The sequence below is a fragment of the Falco rusticolus genome, chromosome 8, assembly GCF_015220075.1.
Source record: "Falco rusticolus isolate bFalRus1 chromosome 8, bFalRus1.pri, whole genome shotgun sequence".
Lineage (NCBI taxonomy): Eukaryota > Metazoa > Chordata > Aves > Falconiformes > Falconidae > Falco > Falco rusticolus.
This window is the reverse complement of record NC_051194.1, coordinates 13,111,668-13,130,862: the sequence shown is the minus strand read 5'-3', so window position 1 is coordinate 13,130,862 and position 19,195 is coordinate 13,111,668. Positions and strand designations below refer to the sequence as shown.

General features: G+C 51.5%; 1 protein-coding gene across 1 annotated transcript; it reads left to right on the top strand.

The window, feature by feature from the left end:
- Positions 1-5,789: 5,789 nt before the first annotated feature.
- Positions 5,790-16,118, top strand: C1QTNF2 (C1q and TNF related 2). Its single transcript, XM_037398624.1, has 3 exons — positions 5,790-6,140; positions 12,355-12,603; positions 13,946-16,118. Exons 2-3 carry the CDS (start codon positions 12,363-12,365, stop codon positions 14,557-14,559), a joined length of 855 nt encoding a protein of 284 aa, XP_037254521.1. The 5' UTR covers positions 5,790-6,140; positions 12,355-12,362; the 3' UTR covers positions 14,560-16,118.
- Positions 16,119-19,195: the final 3,077 nt, after the last annotated feature.

Genomic DNA, 19,195 nt, shown 5'->3' with positions numbered 1-19,195 from the left:
AACATTGTGGATCTGATCATGAGGATTAGTTTTCCTCCATCTGCTTCCCCTTGGATTTGGCATGCAATGTGACTGTGCATATCCAAAGGCTGCTTCCTATTGCACAAGAAAAATGTTTTCTTTCCTCAAATGAGTTTGAAACAAGTTTGTAGGCTCGCCTGGACAAAACCAAACACACAGTGAAAAGGAGCGTACTCCAGCAGAGGCAGCTGAAGTTGAGAACTGCTTTTCACATGCACAAGCAACCGAGGGGAGAGGAAACTCCTCAGCCTCAAAACGTCAGGATCCTTGAACCACAACAAGACAGCCCCTCCCAGCAGCCAGGGTGGCTTTCTCTGAATCTTGTCCTTGGCAAAGCTCAAAAGTTATCTCAACTCCCTTTTCAACAGCTGCTCGGAGTGCCGTCATTTTTCGTCCCGTTAAGTTTGGTTGGCTGAGGCATGCTCAGGCTGCAGGCTGAGCTCGCCAGCTGATCAGACGGCATTTGTTTGTTAAAACACATAGTTTAAAACTCTCTATTTTTGGTTGAAAAGTTTAGCGTTCTGTGTTATTTTTCAAGGCGCTCCAGAAGGTAGTTCTTCTCCTGTTTCCACATTTCTTTGTAGTTGGTTCTTTATGGCTTTCCCGAGCGGGCTGATGAGTGGGGCACACTGTTCCACACCAGCGTAATTGTTTTAGGCTGTTGAGGGGTCAGAAGAAAGCAGGAATGATAGCAAGTAGTTAAGGATGACATGAAGTTCAGCTTCTAGGAAAAAGAAAAAACAACAGATGAGACAGGATTTGCTGTGCCCAGTAGCGCCCAGCACAACCCAGTACTGGTGGTTTTCCATTCTGCTTTAGGGTAGAACTCCAGTTCCTCCAGGCCAACACCCCGTGGCCTGAACTATGTGCACACAACTCCCCGCTGTGCTGTTAGCGCTCCTGTTCACATTTATCTTGCCAGATGCAACAAAGAAATGGGTGGAAATATCATTATAACTTAAAACTAGTTATTTTACATGAAACAAATTCATTCACATCTCTTAGATGACCCAACCAGAACCCCACCAGGGTACCAGATAGCAATGATTTTGGCTTCTGCAGGATACAAGCGCGTTTCAGACCTCAGCGAAACAGAAAAAAATCACTTTGCCTAAGAAAACCTTGCTCAGTGGGCAGATCAGCAAACCCAAAATTACCAACCTACAAATAATACTTAAAATAATTCCAGTAATTCCAAAGCCTTTTAGCAACAGCCTCCACCCAGCCACTCGTCCACGTGGCATTTGATCTCAGCACAGTCCCTGGCCCATCATTCTGTGATCTCCCACCACCTCTCCTACAAGTGGGACTTCTTTTCAGATGCGTTTATGGCCTTATCACATTTGCACGTGCATCTGTTCTCCATTTTTAGTATACAGCTCAGAACAACAGATTTGGCTCCAACGCCACCTCACAGCAGAGTTTTAACCCATCGCCACTTTTTATCCACGAGCCGCCGCGAGGGACGCGTGCTAACAGCGCGTGGGGGAAGGATGGTGGAGCCATGGAAGCAAGGCCGGAGGATGCAGTCACCTGCTGGAGTGCCCCGTTAGCAAGGCAGCGGTTACAGCAGCGCGGCAGAAGGAGAAGGTTCCTCCCGCCAGCATTGCTCCTGGTGCTGCGCGCCCTGGTTGGGACGGGGCGATGCCATCAGCCCCCAGGGCTGCAGGACACCCAAGCCGGGGGAGCAAAACGGTGCCTCCGGCTGGCACCCTGGTTTGCCCAGCTGTGCCCTCGGGCTTTACAGGTCTCATGCCAGGCATGTGCAGGAGCAGAAGCACTGGGCTGCAGGATTTAACGGCCAAGAGGCGGCACAGCCCCAACGTATAGTCTGCTGATGCATTAATATTTTCTTAGTATTTTAGGAATAGCTGAAAGACCATTTTTAACAAATTATCAATTCTCTGAGAACAGAAAAGCCAGCTCTAATGCAAAATTCCCTGCTTGGAAAGCAGCAGCAGGAGAAGGGATTTTATCTGTAGCTGTTACTATCCCCACAGACTGTCACTGCTTGCATACAACGTAAGTGATTTTTCACTCGTCTCTGGGGGATGCTCCTGTGCCCTGAAGGATAGCGGCACTGTACCATGACACAGGTAAATAACATTTGTCACTGGCTTTCCTGGCTTAGGCAAAGGCCGCCCGTGTCCCCAGGTACTGAGATTGCTGATGATGACGCTACAGACTCCAGAAGTAGGGCTGAAGTTTTTTGTATTTTGGGAAATACGGGACACTTTCAGAAGAGTCTTTTCTCATCTGACTACGTTATTAGACACTTAGGCAGGAGCCGATTGCAGCAAGTCAGAAAGATTGCTGAATTTCACTTTGAGTTAGAAGGGGCATGAGACAACGGAAAAAACTCCAACCTTAACACACCTTCTGCACTGTGCTTGCAGTGGCTCCCCGGTGCCTGGGCTGGTTCCCACTGCCCTCGTCCTAAAATAAGCTTTTAATGGGTTAGGGCTGCAGTTCCTAAGCAGAGCTAACGGTCCCGAGGGCATACTTTAAGTTTAAACAGAGATTTGACTCATTTTTATGGGAGCTTTTGGAGAGGGACAATCACTCTCTGAAGACTGCTCACAGACCTCCAAACTCCTTTTAGGCAGGGCAATAAAAATGACTCAAATCACCATTCCACGCTAAGCCAGGAGGCCTGCTGGGTAGAAAAACTGTTTTTCCCTCCCATTAGTCTCTCCCAAAAGAACGCCAAAGCCCCTACACTTTCAAGAGCGGTACCTCGTGTTGCCACTGCCTGGTGCAATGGGACGGCTGCACTTCGGGCTGCCTCCAGCATTTGCAGAGTCATTTTATTTGGTTACAAGGTCGCTGCTGCGAGGTTGGTGTCTGTAACGGTGAAATGTGTCAGTGCTCGGAAAGCAAACAGGGAACATCCACAGTCCCCTCTGCCACCCCGGGGCAGGAGCCCACGATCTCCCACCTCTGGGCACTCGCGCTGCCCACCCAAAGCGCCTGTGCAGGCAACACCGGAGCTAAAATTATGCTTTTTACTCTGCAGGTGCTGGATGATGCACCTTCCCCTGCCCCACCAGCCACACGTCCCCCCAACAAGCGTTATTTAAAGCCGCCGTGCGTTGTGCTGGGGGTGCTGGCGGGGGACGCGGGCAGGGGACTGTGAGGGGCGGCGTGGGCAGGATGGCTTTGCTGCTCAGGAGGGAGCACCACAAGCCCCAGTGGCTCATCCACAGTAGGGACCTGCACCCCCCATCCTCTGCGTGTCCTGTGAGGGTCTGCCAAGGCGGGCGCCAGCCCGAGCAGCTCCCCATGCTGTGGCACGAGCCACCTTCCCGTGATCGACGGGCAAACCACCGCCCCGGCAAGGAGGTTTTTGCTAAAAAGCAGCACAGGAGGGGCATGATCCCTTGCAACGCCTCCTGCAACGTCTAGCTGCAACAACATGAACAGAGAACAGAGATTCAGAGCTGCGCTGTTCCACCGTGGACGGGCAGTTTATTTATTTAACAAAGCATGCTGCCAAACGTGCTCCCCGGCAGGGCCCGGGACCCTGCGTGCTCGGCGTGGCCCTGCAGCACAGACATATTTTCCATCTGCCTGGCAGGAGCTTCCCAGCGCTGCCTCTCCCCGCACTGCCAAACTAGGTCAGGCTCTCGCTGCGTCCACATGCTGTGGATCTGGGCACGAAATCACCAGCAACCACAAATTCCCCAGTCACACCTCAGCCTGCCTGGCAGAACTGCTGTTATTTTCAAGCATCGTTTCATCCCTGGCCCATTTCGGGCTCATCCCAAAGTGCTGGTGCCCCAGCACAGCTGCCATGGGGCAGGCTGGGGATAACCAGCAGAGATTTTTCTTCCCAACAACGTTAGTGTCTGGGGAAGCTGCTGTGGCTTCCCAGGACAATTCAACTGGCACCCTGGCAAAGCCCACGGGAAATTTTCATCCGGTTTCATAGGGAACCGGAGGCAGGACCCCCACCGTGCAATGCCTTGAGCCTTTAGGCTGACTCCAGCCTCACACCTGGCTGGAAGAGGCTGTCCAAGAGAGCTGGGCTCCTACAGACTTCATGGAAACAAGCAAAAAGTGACAATTCCTGTTTTGACGGACCACCAGAGCTGTCCCAGGGGAGAGCAGGTCCTAGAACCCATGCCTGGGGGCATCCCCACCTGCGGTCACCCCAGCGCTGGGGTCAGTGTGGCCCTGGGCAGCTCCCACAGGCGTGCCAGAGCTCTGCAGCCACATGGCAGCTTGGCTAAACCAGCCCTTAGGGCAGTGGAAGGGAAGGTGGTCACTGCAGGGGTTTGGGGAGGGGGGGTGTTCTGGAAGTTGCTCAGTAGCAGGACACACGGCTGAGCCATCAGGCAGCCGGGGGCCAGCTCTGGAGGAGCTCTGCAGGACCACCAGCACCAGCACCACCCTGTGCTTCCTCCACCAAACGTTCCCACCCCCCAAGAGCAGCCAAACCGATTACAGCTCCCAAAGCAAACTGTATACATACTTCATTTTTACATTATATCCATTCCCACCATGTTCCAACAGCAACTTCAGGGAAAAGCTTAAAAAAAACCAAACCACAACAGCTCTGATAAGGATGAGTTCTGGCAGAGTAAGGAATGATACTTGCAGTGTGCTCCCAACCAGCCAATGATCTGCACTGAGCAGAAAATATTTGCTGGCTGCAGAGCAGGCTCTGGAGCCCTGCCACTGAGTACACTCTGTCCCCCAAGCCCACGCAGGATCCTGGCCAGGACAGAGCGAGAACCACGCACCTGAAACAGGGACTGCAGGCTGCAGCCAGGAGCACCAGCGACCTGCTGTGGGTGGGTGATGAGAGCCCCAGGGCCACCACTGCCCTGCCAGAAGGGTGACGGGTCCCCATCACCTCCCACCCCGCCAGCCTGGGCACCCATCATGTCTGAGTCATGTCACGGTTCCCGTGTAGACTCTCCCCATCACTCCCTTAATAAGGCAACTCCAGTCTGTACCGACCCTGGCAGCACCACAGAGCATCCTGCAAAGCAGGGAGGGAGGGAGGGGTGAGCAGGGTCAGGAAACTCTTCACCCCCCGTTTGCCTTTCTGTACCTCCCCCCAGGGGCTGTCAGGGAAGCGCTGTCAATTTTGAGAGCTGTAAGGCATTTGCAGATTCTGGGTTTAATGTGCTGGTGTAAGCCAGGATACTGACCCTGCTCGGGGCTGTAGCACCGTGACTTGCTGCAGCTGAGAGGCAAGAAGGGACAGGGGTTTACTGCGACCCAACACTTCTGTGGTGGCAGAGCTCAAGCTGAACTCCAGCTTGACACTGCTGGTGTCACTGCCTTACCTCCAGCAATTGCTAGGGTGTTTGTAATTGCTTTGCAAACTTAAAACAAACTCCCAACCCTTTCTAAAGACAGAAGCATTCCCACCCTGCCATCCCTATTGGCAATGTCTCCATGGTTTGTCTTGTGCATCCACCTGAAGCAGCACTGAGGTACATGCAGTTTCCTCTCCAAATCTGCATTTGCAAAGCTGCTGCTTCACTGCTATGTCCTGTAATTCAAGCCTGGGGTGATGTGCCTGGGTTTGTCTAAGTTGTTTCGGAAGAAGCAAGTGTCCCCCTTAGGACAAGACTGGCTTCCCTTGCCAATGCTCCAGGATCAAGCATCGCAGTTGCTGCCTAGCTTGATCTGCGTTACCATCCCGACACACCGCCTGCGCAGGCAGCAGCTACAGCGCGGAGGGGCTGAAGCTGTCAGAAATGATCGAGGCAGCTCCTGAGCCTTGACTGCAAGGGAGAGAGAGAAAGGGAAAAACTCCTCAAGCACCAAGAGCTTCCCAGCCATATGTGCATAAAAATTTCTTCCCGTGCCACGTGACAAGAGGAAGAGGCGCAGACCCATTACACAATAATAAAAATATGCCTTTAGCAACGTTGAGCCAAAACGTGGAGCTGATGCAGGAAGCTAGCAATCCACACAAAAAGGAGTAAAACGGTAATAAAACAGAAAGACCAAAGTCACTATTGCACACCCCTCGGAAGGACACCGCTGTGGCAGGACGGGGCTTGGGCTCTGCGTGTGACAGCGACCTGCAGCAAAACATCTGCTTGAAACTGTGTAGGTTTCCAGCGCCTGTCAAGAACCCACTGAAGAGATTAATTGTGGTGAGTAGATGAACTTTTCCTTCTTTTTTTCTCCCGCCTTTTAACCTTAACTTTGAAAACTTCCCAAATAAGGTCTAAGTCCCTGAGTGCTCAGGTTTCCAGTGCCTGCACAGGAATCCGCAAAGGCAACAGTCGCCAGGCAAAAGAAATACTCCAGGAAGGAAACATTCCTCAGACTTCTTGCTGGGAGCACCCACCTCATACAGCTGAAGCCACAGCCTCTGTCTTCGCTTTGGTACAGATCCAGCAGTTTCTGTGGAGCTTTAGCTCAGGGCTGGGGAAGGTTTGCCACGGGCATCCCCGGCTGCCTAAAGCTGAGACAGTGATACATCGCTCTCCTTTGACATTGCTTTCTGCAACAGGAGATAACAGATCAAACCCCTACCTGGGATAACGAATGGCTTATATCAGAAATTAAATACATCCCTTTCAGCTGCTGTCACCCGCAGCACACCTGATTTCATCTAAACCAGCCCCACCTGCCCACAGGCTCCTTGAGCCCCAGGGCAACCAAGAAGGAGGCTCACAGGGATAATGATTACTTTGAAGGGTAATTAAGGTGCCTTGAGGTAAGCTGGGAAATTGTGAAGCAAGATGGTGGTTTTATTTAAGAAAGCCTCGAGTATTGAAAGGAAATGGCGTAGAAAGCCACAGTTGTTCATTCCCTGCTGGGTCCCCTCCCATCCTGCTCCCCTCTCTCTCCAAGCAGCAATCTCCCCCAAACTGTCTCCTCTTCTTTCCCCCACTACACCTTTCCCCCCACGGGCAGGCACACACCCCGCTGCCTGGCACAGGGTGGCTTCCCCAGCCAAAACCCACCCTCCGGCTACTGGACGTGCCACCAACTGGATGTGCCACCAAACCACCCCACGGCAGGCGAGCCCTCAGGGACCTTCCCTCTGATGGGATTTCAGCCCAGCCGCCCTGTAAGCACCAGAAAGTACAACTGATCCTTCGCACGTGAGGCTTACAGGCAAAATCTTTTCTGACAGAAACACCTTTTTAATGCATATAGATCTCGACAATCCTTCTGGCTCCTTAATGAAGCAGCTTGGGAAGCTCCCTGCAGCAGGGCTGGGGTGAGTTGCACAGGGGCTTGCAGGAGGTGTGCAGAGCAGGGTGCTGCGGCAGCCAAAGCTATAGGGGACACAGGGACAGAGGTATGTGCTCCCAGGCTCCTGCCCTTGAGGCTGCTCCAGCAGCAGCAGCTCCATCCCACGCCACAGCAGCCAGCAGAAATGGGAGCCCTGTGGGGACACAGCTCCTAGGGAGGGAGGCTCTCGGGTGACAGAGGGATGCACCATAGCTCCGGCGACAAGGAGGACGCACAGAAAAGCCCTTGGAGAGCATGGGTTTGCAGGCCCCCTGCACAGATGCTCCATGTGCTACAGAAGCTCATGGGATGCTCAGGTTTCAGCATGGAGGGGTCGGTTCCAATTCCTGCTGAGGGCACAAGTGTCTGCTTGGAGCAGGCTGGCGGGACAGCTGGGGAGGCGGGCAGCCCCCCCACTGCCAGCATCCCTGAGGAAAGCTGAGCCCCAGCCCCGTGGGAGGGAGAGCCAGGGCACGGGGCTGCCTCTGCTGAGGGCTTGGGCTCCAGCAGGAGGAGAAGGACCCACCGGAGCAGCAAGCAATGACAACAAAATGTCCTAAAACAGAAAGAGGGGATCACATACAGGCCATGGGGCAGAGTCAGAACAACCCATTTTAGACACAATCTTGCTTTGAGTCATTTATTATATTGTGCTATGTAATTGTAGCAAAGGCCCCTGAATATGTGGCTCGTTGGGAAGAGAGACGCTAGTAAAGGCTCAGCTCTGCCTGCACTGCGCCTGCAAATCAGAGACGCTCTGTCTTTATTGCTTTATTTTCCCTGAGGTGCACTCTGAAGGTGTGCTCCAGCTCAGGAGAGAACATTTTCCAAAACTGTCCCTTTCCTGGTTTGCTTCCCAACAACCATTCCCCAAAATTACCCAGTGGAGGTCCATAGCACAGTTTTACAGACTACATTGATCCCAGGGGATGCCCTGGACCCAGAGCAGCAATTTCCACTGATTCAGCTGAACCAGGCCACAGGGAACCATTGTCTCTCAAACCCAGATGACAGACACCTGTCACTCCACCTGTCTGCCTCATACTTCCATCTCAGGGCCCAGATGTTTGCAGCACATTCTGGAGCCTCTGTCCTTTCTCTCTGGGTGGAAGTTTGACCCAGCTATGCTCCAAACATCAGGTCCCAGCCAGAGTCTACCTAGCACCTGGGAGCTCAGAGGGTCTTTCCTCCAAGATCCTCTACCTCAGAGCAACTCAGTGCTGCCCTTGTCCATCATGTGTCCACCACGAGTTGTACCATCTCCTGAGCCCAAGGGCTTAGTCTTCTTCAACCGAGCAACCTAGTAAGCACCATTGCTGCCAAATATATGAGAAGACATCATTTCAGAGTGACTTAATGGATGGATATTTTTAAGTATTGGGAAGAAAAGCATTTCTGTGCGCATGAGATCTTGCCCATCACCAACACGCTGTCAGCGAGGGAGAGGCACTCCACACGTGAAGGGCCAGAGCACTTCTGCACTGGCCCAAGCTCAGCACCAACCCCTCGATAACCTCCAGTGGGTCCTGGTGCTACCCCAGGCTCTGCAGGGGGGAAGCCGGAGCCTGGCCAGCCATGCCTACCTGCCGACACCTCAGCCAGCTCCTTCCAGTAAACCTGGTCTGCTTCCTTTTCCCATGCTGAAGTCGGTGCCCGACACCGGCGTGCTGTCCCTGGACGCTGAGGAGCTGAACACTTGCACTTCAGCGGCAGGTACACGCTCCAGCCACCACAGCCCCCTTGCCCATCAGACAGCGCAGGTCCCCTCCCGTCCCCTGGCAGTCCTCCCCCACCAGCCCGCTCCCGTCACCTCCTGGGCACGGTGCGCCCTTCTCCACAACAGGCATCGGTCACGGCCAAAAAGTCTGCAAAACCCTATTAGCAAAGACATTAATTAAAATGTCATTAGAAAAGTGAGACCTCAGCTGAAAGCACGCTGCACGGCTTGCTGCCCGTACTGCGGAGAGGAAAGATGCTGATCTGTTTCCAATTTGCTTCGTGGAGCTCATCATACATTCTGTATCAAGGAGCAATTTTCCTTTTAAGGTGGAGCAGCATGAGGTTTGTTTTCTTTCAGAGAGATTTCTTTAAGAGGTTATTTATAGATCCTCTTGTGAATGTGACTGTGCTTTGCATCCCACACGCACGGCTGTGATCTGGGATGAAACGTTCTTGTGGAGCCGTTAATTAACACCGACTCAGGAGCTGCACCAGAGCATGGCTCCAGGTAGCTGCATTTTCCCCATCTATGCAAGTACCGGTACTACTGATCTCCCAGCCTCGGGGTATTTCGTCTTTGCCACTTTTTACCCTGTCAGGTCAACTAGCTGGGTTGTCTGAAGGCAACAGAAGTACTTCTGATAGGGAAATAAGAAAAGGAGCTGCCCTTTTGCCCTGTGCTCCCTCTTGCCCATTTCTTCTCCACGTGAAGCAGTCCCAGCTTTCTCCCAGGTTGTGCTCCACAACGACATTTTTCCTTGCCACAACTTATTAGTGTCATCCACCTCCAGATGCCTCTCACTTCTCTTCTGCCCCGTTTGAAGTGGTTTCTGGGAAGCAGGGATGTAGCTTGCCTTGGGATCTCCCCACTCTGCCAGGCATTTTAACACCTTGTTCCTTTCTGTGAACTGAGAAGCCTTTATTCAACTGTCCGTATTAATACTGGTTGGTGATTTCCACCTCACAAGACCATTAAATTGATACCTTTCCCCAACAGCAAATAAACTTAGATGTAAGAAAAGCAAAAGAGAGCTGAAGAACAAAATATCTTAGCAGATGATCCAGCCCAGGGATCTGTTTTGAATTTCCCACTCCTCTGCATGTACTTAATTATACATATCGCAGGACTGGGGGGCTCCCACTCGGCATTAATATGCAGCATATTGCTCGCTGGATTTGGAGCATGTAACATGCATTTCCTCCCCCTTCAGGAGCTGATACCAGGATAAGGGCGCTAAAGCCAACATGAAATTTATACAATACTTTAATCATCTTATTTCAGTGCAGGAGTTAAGCATAACACTGCTGGAGAGATGCTGAAGCCTCCTAGTATTTGATGTAATGCCAGGCAGGACTTCGCCTGGCCAAAAGGCCACTGGCAGACTGAAAGGTCTGGGATATCCCGGCTCATCTTCTATTGCATCTGCGTTTAACTACAGATTTGCTTCAGCACCAAAGTTTGAAGCAATAGATGAAAGGCAGTTTGCTTGCTTTTCAACCCTCCCTTACATTCTGTATTTTGTTAGCAGGACTTGGGGATGTGATAAGAAAACCCGTGCAAACAGATGATTTTTGAAAAAAGTTTAACCTCCTGCCATCAGAGGTAGCTGTAATAAGGGAAAAGACCAAATTTCATAGGATTCTTTTCCATCAAATAAGACTGTGCACCTCTTAGCCCAGGGGTAGGAGTTGTATCAAAGTGATACGTGGCTAATTCCTTTAAAAAAAAAAATCTTTTGGCTTCAGCTTGATCTCCCCTAATCAAAGAGCTACTGAGCAAAGAGTGAACCAGCCACAGATTCGTATGGGGCAGTTTGTGTCTCATCTCTCCAAGGGCTACTCCAGCTACAGAAGCTGAGAGAAAGAAATGGGGCCAGGGGGTGCCTTTCATCCCCTCACCAGCTTGTTCCTTACAACTGGAAAAGAGCCCGACTCCCTCAGCATCTCCCCTCATGGCCAGTGCCCAGTGGGGAGCACCGGCCCTACTGGGGAGCTGGTGGCCATGGCCATAACCTCCCTCCCTGGCAGAGCAAAGGGCGTGGGGAGGGGATGGCAGGAGCACCTTCACCCATGGGTGGTCTGAAACTGATACCATAGGGGAAATTCCCTTTTTTACTATATCTGTAATCACGTGCAGAACCCAAATGCTACTTTATATGCTTGTAATACCCAGAGGCTCAGGTGGGTCATGCATGAAGGTGGGCTCTCATCAATCAGCCTGATCTGGGGCATCTTCTCCAAGCTGCTGATGCATCTGAGCACTCATTCAAGATGCAGTGGAGTTACTCAGAAGCTGCACAGGCAGCACAGCGATTTACAAACAGCTCCATGTGCAGACATCCAGAGGGATAATTTACTGTATAATAACTGTTCTGTATCATTAGCAGGTTCATGGGAATAGCTTTATTCCAGAAATAATTTTCTATTGCTACATCCCCATCTGGGAGTGGAGTGAGACAAGCCCAGGAGGCTCAGCCTCAAGCCGTGAATGAAGGCAGAGCCTGGAGCTCAAAAAAAAAGCCCTTGGCATTTCCTCTGCTTGAAGCAATGGCTCACTTTACAGAGCCTGGAGACTAACAGCAGCCGGGTTTTTAACAGTTACCTGTCTCTCCAAGGTGACTGTTAGCAGCAAACATCAAGGCTGAGCTGCTGCCCCCCCCCCTTCCCCCCCGAGAGGCAGGTCAGCCCTGCGAGAGGTTGGACCACCACCGTTCTGCAGTGGTGCGGTGTGAGGTGTGGAGGTGTGGCGGAGGCTGCAGTGGGGCGCTCACGGCCGCGGGGGCAGCTGCCCCCCGATGCTGCGGGCTGTGCAGCACCCTGCGGCTGGGCTGCAGTGAGGGCAGGGACACTCTGCTAGCCAAAGGGCTCCATTCCTACTGCCAGGCAAAACGCATCGAGGGCTGCCTTGGCCCGAAGCCTCCACAAACCCATCTTCTAAATTCAGCCATGCCTCCCACGGTGGGTTTTGGGCTTGGTAAGCAACCCCAGTGACCCCACCGCACAGCAGGTCTTGCTGAGGAAGTTTACACCGAGCCCCCTTCTCCTTCCTCCACTCCGCTAGTGCCGAGCAGCTCCTTGTGCACCCCTGCGCCATCACTGCTTGTGTTTCAGGGGAAAGGAGGCCCAGGAGACAAAACAGAACAAGGGATGGCCACAGGTATGGACTTAGAGAAGAGCAAGTTTGAAAAAAATATTGGTCAGATCTAGAAAACTCCATGAGCCAAATCCTTGGATTCATATCACACCAAAACAAACAGCTCTCCCACCCTACCGACAAAAGCTCAATTATCTCCCATTTTCACGCAAGTCTCTACAACACCCCATCCCGGTGGAGGGGCCACCACCGTACCCTCACATGCTGGCTACGGCACATCACAGCCACGTCCCGTCTCCTCCTCACAGGCTGCGCCATGATCTCTGCTGTCCTCCTCCTCTGGACTGTGCCTTGCGTGGCAAACCACATCCTTGGGGGCTTTGCCAAGGGAGCACTGCAGGAAGGGCCACAGCTAGCATGCAGCCTGCCGGGACCCCCCGGGCCACCTGGCCCCCCCGGCGCACCCGGGGCTCCAGGGACGGTCGGCAGGATGGGCTTCCCGGGCAAAGATGGCAAGGACGGCAGGGATGGCGATAAAGGCGAGCACGGTGACGAAGGTAAGAGAAAAGCGCTTCTTAACACAACAAGGGTAAAATGTAAGAGCAATAGTGCGACAGCCCAGTTAACAGCAACTTGTCACCCCAAATCTGAGCGCCAGGACAGAGCACATCTCATAGGAAACTCTTCTAGAAATTTCCACTCTCCTCCCTCCAACATCTCACACTTCCCAGCTCCTGCCGGGGGGTTCAGACCAGCGCTATTTGCAGATAGCACCTTACTGCTGTACGCCATTGCTAACGGCTGCACTTCGTTACGAAGTGAGATTTTCCCTGCCTTAATATACACCCTCTGGATGAGACAAAGCGGTGGCCTCTGATGCCCGCTCTCAAGAAAAACAAAGTCAGGAGAAAAAAAATTAAGTACTTTCTCCCCAGAGCAGTCTAGCGGGGGGACAGGCATTGCTCCGACCACGCTCAATCTAAATCAAAGCAAACAACCCTCTCTGACCCTGAGGTGGGGCTCTCCTTTAGACCCAGCTTACAGTCGGTAAGCATCAGGACCAGCTGCGGTGGGAGAACAGTGATTTCCCATTGCCACACTAGAGTGCACTCCTGGTTCAGCATTACACCAGCGCGCCAACGCTGGGTCTCACTCTCTTCTCCTACTCCCAAAACAGGGAATCTGGAGAACAAGTTTCTACCCACAGCTTGTATTTAAATCTACTTTTGCCACAGCAGGGCAAGAGGCAGGGTATAAATCCCCACAAATTTGTCCTCTATCAGGCAATACCATAATCAGCACTGACCACCAGTTTCAGCATCACTGTGACAGCCCAACTCACTTCTCATCTCAAGGCAATCCCAGCACCAGGTGTCTTCTGGTTCATGACTAGGTCATCCCCCAGCTAGGCTGAGCTTTTTACTACACCTGTGTTATTTTTTTTAAACAACAGTTTCATGTTAAATGTAAAAAAATAAAAAAAAAAAAAAAAAGGAGAGACAGAAAATGAAAAGTACTCCATCTGCTCCAAGCTACATTCCAAAAGCTTCACAAACCTGCCCCACTCCTGAAAAACCCAAACATTTAAAGCTTGTTCTTGGCTAGCTTTATAATTAATTACTCCTTTTTCTCAAGTGAGACAGATAATCGAACCAGCCTTTTGGTCCTTGAAAGGGACAGACTGTCCTGCTCCAAGTCCCATTGTCCTTATGCCAACTGCCCACCTAACACGGTTAGTCACTCCTGACAGATGTCCAGCCCCAGGTGCTATTTCATTTGGATTCTCACTGGCAAGGTTTTCCTCCTACATGAAAATGTATGGCTGCAACAATACAACCCCTTTCCACTTGCCATATCATCTCTTTCACTGAAAAATTTACAAGGTTATTTGTCTTCTAGGTCCACAAGGCAGAACAGGAAACCCCGGCAAGCCAGGACCGAAGGGGAAAGCAGGAGCTATTGGCAAGGCTGGCCCACGAGGACCCAAAGGTTTAAAGGGTAATCCTGGAAAAAACGGGGCACCAGGAAAGAAAGGGCCCAAAGGGAGCAAGGGTGAGGCGGGGATGCCAGGACCCTGCACCTGTAATGCCAACAAAGCCAAATCTGCCTTCTCTGTGGCGGTCTCAAAGAGCTACCCCAGGGAGAGGCTGCCCATCAAATTTGACAGGATCCTAATGAACGAGGGAGGACATTACAACGCTTCCAGTGGGAAATTCATATGCAGCATCCCAGGTATTTACTACTTCACTTATGATATCACTTTGGCCAACAAACATTTGGCTATCGGCTTGGTCCACAACGGGCAGTACCGGATCAAGACTTTTGATGCCAACACTGGGAACCATGACGTTGCCTCTGGATCAACCATCCTTTCTCTGAAGCAGGAGGATGAGGTATGGCTGCAAATCTTTTACTCAGAACAAAACGGGCTCTTTTACGATCCCTACTGGACAGACAGCTTATTTACTGGCTTCCTGATATATCCTGATCAAGATTATCTCAATGAAGTATAGAATGAGAAACAAGCCTCTGGGAAAAAGGAGGAAATTAATGAGAATTCAGTCCAGCAAAGTGCAGCCTGTACATGGACATGTGTGGAATTACCATACAAGTCTACATTTTTGGCGCTAACAGCCTGCATTGGCTATTTAGATATTTACTTGATGTCATCCATTAGTCCGCAGGGTACTGGGACCAGTAGGACTCACCTTTAAGCAGCCTCATGAATCTCTCAATCTTGAAGCCACCCATCTGACGTTTTCCATCACGTTTCCGACATGCCACGGACATGTAACTCAAATACTGGTGCAGAATGCTTTCATTATGACATATTACTATAAAGCATGGAAACCAACAACCATGTCCTGAAAGCTGAGTTCAGAAGTGCCATTGATGCTGGAGAGTGTATCCCTGCGCCTCCCCCCCGACACCCCCCCACACCCCCATAATAGTAATAAACCTTGGTAATATAGAGTTACACTTTGCCAACTACTTAAGAGTCAGGAAGTTGTCAGCCGAAGCTGTAAGAGTAGTTCTCAGCCTCATCAAAGCAGTACTAATAAGCAAAGGCACCTGGTCTAAATAGGGAATGACACAAAAGAGAGCTGTCCTTTTGAAGGTTAAAGGTAAGGCTCCTCGTAAGACACAAGCTGTTGCACTGAGCTCCACTGGCGTTTCTCAGACTTCAGCCTCGATACACCAGTGCTGGAGTCCTGTATCTGGTTTTAGACCAGTGTTGGCAAGCTGTCACCAGCGCCTAAACTGGACTGTGCAAGCCAAGTATCTGTGTGGGCTTCCGAGCCACGGTGGAGGATGAACTTTACAGATAAGACTCAACTGTCAAAGACAGCAGGAACCTTCACCAGCAGAAACAGGTTAATTGATAGTCCCTCTCCTTCATCCCTGCCAGCTTTTGCTGGAAGGAGGTACATGTGGTGCTGCTGAGATCCTCCTCAAGGGCTTGATGCTGCAGCTAGACACTACCTTACTGCTGCTTTGCTTTTTTGATGTTGTATGTCAGATATTACAGGTGCTTCAGAAGCAATGTTTTGGTTCTAAACTGTATGGAAAAAAACGCTGAGAAGTCAGAAGCTGAACTTTTGCTCAGCTGAGCTTTTTGCTTTTGCTAAGCTGAGTTTAGCCATTTTTTTTTTTCCTCCTCTGTATCAGCTATTACAGGGACATGCTCCAAAATGGTTTGCTATTGCCAGAGGAAGGAGTTCTCGTGCTACACAGCCACTCAGGCTGGCTGCCTTGCCCCAGGGTGTCCAACACTCCTGTAACACAGAGCTCTCTCTCAGCAGCCAGATGGAAGGAGTCTCTTCCTCACTGTCAGGTGCATCTTCCTGGTTTCCAGTCATACTTCTCATCTCCTTTATCACTTGATGAAAATTCTCATGAACTTCCAGCTCCTCTAATCCTCATATTTAGGCATTGAAGGGATATCCCGTAAGAACAAAGATTTTTCTTTTTCAGTCTTACTTTCACAGCTCCAAATATTTGCATGATGTTTATGAAGTACAGTAATTGTTTTATATCTTACAAAAGTCTTTTCAAATACATTTTATAAAATAAAGCTGAACAAAAGTACTGCTGGAATAGTCTTGATATTTATGAGTGGTTTCCCAGAAGGTATTTCAAAACTGTTACAGATTCCACCGGCCCCATTGGGTTTGGTGATGAATTCTGCAAGGGCTGGTGCAACAGGAGGATTCCCCTCCTCCCAGCCCAGCAAACTGAGGAACGCAATGAGTTTCCTGCTCTCTGTGCAAGAAAACCTGCAAGGTAGAAGCATAGGATCTGTCTGTTCCCCTGCAGCTGCTCACCCAGATGGCAGGTATGCTTTTCCTGACAGTGGTTGCTCAGATTATATATTTAATAAATATATGTGAAATAATATAAATAATACCCGGGGTGTCCTGGGGTGCATCTGCAGGCAGCTTCCCAAAGGCAGCAGCAGTTCAAGAACTGCATTTCTCCCCCATTGCCCAGCGCCGCACTCCCGCCCTGGCAGCCCAGCGTGGGACATGCCTGCTCTGAGCTGCATGCAGGTCTCTACCCGACACAGGTCCCCCAGCAACAGCATGTCTTTGGGGCAGCTCAGGGGAGGTGGTGGGACACACGGGAGGATGCCACCTCCCCACATCACCGCGCCGCTGCTCTGCGCCCAAAGCACAGTACAGCTTTAGTTCATCCAGCACACTGCTGCCTAAGGACAGAGCCTTGCTTCCCTCCCCACTTCTTTCCCCTGTATTCAGTGCATTGCCCAGCTCCAAAAGTGGGTAGTTTTGAGTTTGGCTTTTTGTAATTATTATTGTTTGTGTTTTATTTGTAGACAAGTTAGTTCCCCACTGATTTGTATGAGCTGAACCCACTTGGCCCCGGGCAGGTACCAGGGCTGGGAGGGGATGGGAGAGCACCACAGGGAGTAAGCGAGAACAGGAGGGTGGGGGGGACGCAGCAGCGAGCAATTAGATCCACAATTAGATCCCTGTAGCTGCTCAGCCTTCCCTTCTCGTCCCCAGAAAAGGCCCCAGCAGGGAGCGTTTCCTCTGGGCATCAGCCCTTTCAGAGGGACACAGCTTGGTTTCCCCAGAGGAGAAGCAAACGGGGTTATTAACTGTCTGGCAAAGCATCCTTTTTATCCCAGTGACAAGGAAAACCTGCAAACAAGTCTTGAGTCTGCAATATCAAAATGCAAATTATAAAGGGAACCACTGACCCCCGCTGAGTGCTCAGTTCGACAGCACTTGCTTCCAGCTGGGGCTACGAGGTCCTTCCCACCAGAGCAGCACTGGGCCACTGGCTCCCACGGGAACTGCCCCGGCCACCCCACCAGCTCACCAGGACACCCTCTGCGCTGCAGAGCTCAAACCCAGCCCTGGGCATCTGCTGCCATCGAGGAGTGCGAGCAATGGAAACCCAAACTCACAAAGTACAGCAGGCAGGAGGGAGAGGGACAGCTTCTCCGGACTGTGCACCCTCCCACGGGGCTGAAGGCATTGGAAGGTGCCAGCTATCGTAAGTATTTCTGTGAGAGAGGCCTGAGCGTTTGAAGTGATACATGCAGGTTCCTCTGAAAAAAGATGAATTTCCTCTTATGATGCCTGATGAGCAACTTGCACGCTGAACAAGATGTCTCCACTCAGCCCAGTCCTGCAAGAAGAGCCACGTGAAGCAGCTGTGGGCTCCCCTCCTGCTGCCTCCCCCAGGGGAGGAGGGAGGGAAGGGCAGCCCAAGGACAAGTGTGTCTGGGTGCCTACAGGGCCAGTCATTGAAATATTACAAGGTGGGGGGGGGGGGCAAATGCCACGCAAAACTCAAAATGACTGGCTCAGACTTGGAGGATTTTAAAAATAACACATTCTGGCTCGCTTCTGCATCTTCAAGCCACATTTTAGTTTGTGCTGCTATTGTCCTCCAGCCAAGCATTTATTTACTTTTGTTTTAAACTGAAAGTGAGATTTACATAAAGTCTTTTTATTCCAGAAACACAAAGTTTCTGGAAAGCCACCAAATAAAGAGCCCTGGGTTTCACAGCCAAGCTGACCCAAGACAGCCCCACTCCTCGGCAGGCTGCGCGCCCCAGGAGCTGCCTGCACCTCGGGTACGGTGGGGAAGAGCTGGGAGCAGCGGTAGCTGGGGCAGCACGTGGGCAGATGCCACCAGGGAGGAAGGAGGAACGTCCTGGCTGAACAGGGTGCCACCCACAGCTGCCACAGTTGCACAAGACCTGTTATGCTGCAGCATCTTCCTTCACCGCAAGCATCGGAGCTGCCCTTTGCACCAGGTTTTGGCACAAGTGAGTCCCTCTGGCACAGCCGGCGTGCCGGGGCAGGGAGGCAAGGAAAGGCAGGAGCTCCCACCTTCAGTGTGCAGCCAGCAGCAGGGAAAAGGCTCGGCTGGCTCAGCTCATGGCTCGTTAGAGACCAGCATGGACCCGGCTGCGAGCACGTGTGCTGCCCAGGTCCCGTCCGAAGCAGAGGTGGCTTTTTCTGCCACAGGATCTTGTCTCCGCTGCCATCCCCACATCCATCCCCAGTGCCACGTGGCAGCACACTTCCAGCTCAGGCGAAGCTGTGATTCCGAACTGTCTGAGCACTCTGCACAGACATCAGCAGGGTGGGCAGTGCTCAGTGCTGGGTGAGCCCCAGGACAGCTCTTCCTGCCTGGTGCAGCTTCTGACCCCTTAACTCAGCCTCCCAAAGCCCTTTTCCTCCTCGTCAGGGCTGAGCTACGCAGAAGGACCTCAGGGGTGGGTTGTTGGGGGTTTTGTTGGGGTTTTTTTGTTTTGTTTTGTTTTGTTTTTTTAAAAAAAAAACACCATACATTTCAATGCTAAGAATGAAAAGAAAAAATAAACATAAAATATTTTCACTGTGCAAATTAACATTAACCATGGAGTCAATGTACATGGGGTATCTGGAAAGTAACGATGCAGTGTCACAGCTGGAAACAAAGGAAAGGAGCCAGAACAAGGTGGCACCTCCCCCGTGCAGCCCTGGCCATGTGCCCCACACACTGCCCTGAGATCCGGCACTGCTGAGCTTCAGCACTCACCCAAGCAGACCCAGCAGGTCACAGAACAGTTCGGGTTAGAAGGGACCTTAAAGATCAAGTCTTAAAGTCCAACCCCTCCCAACCACGGGC

What these genes read in the sequence shown, in the direction of transcription:
- C1QTNF2 (XM_037398624.1), top strand. Translation starts at nt 12,363, where the DNA reads ATGATCTCTGCTGTCCTCCTCCTCTGGACTGTGCCTTGCGTGGCAAAC. An exon ending in AGGCGAGCACGGTGACGAAG is followed by an intron (nt 12,604 to 13,945) that starts GTAAGAGAAAAG and finishes TTTGTCTTCTAG; the next exon opens with GTCCACAAGGCAGAACAGGA.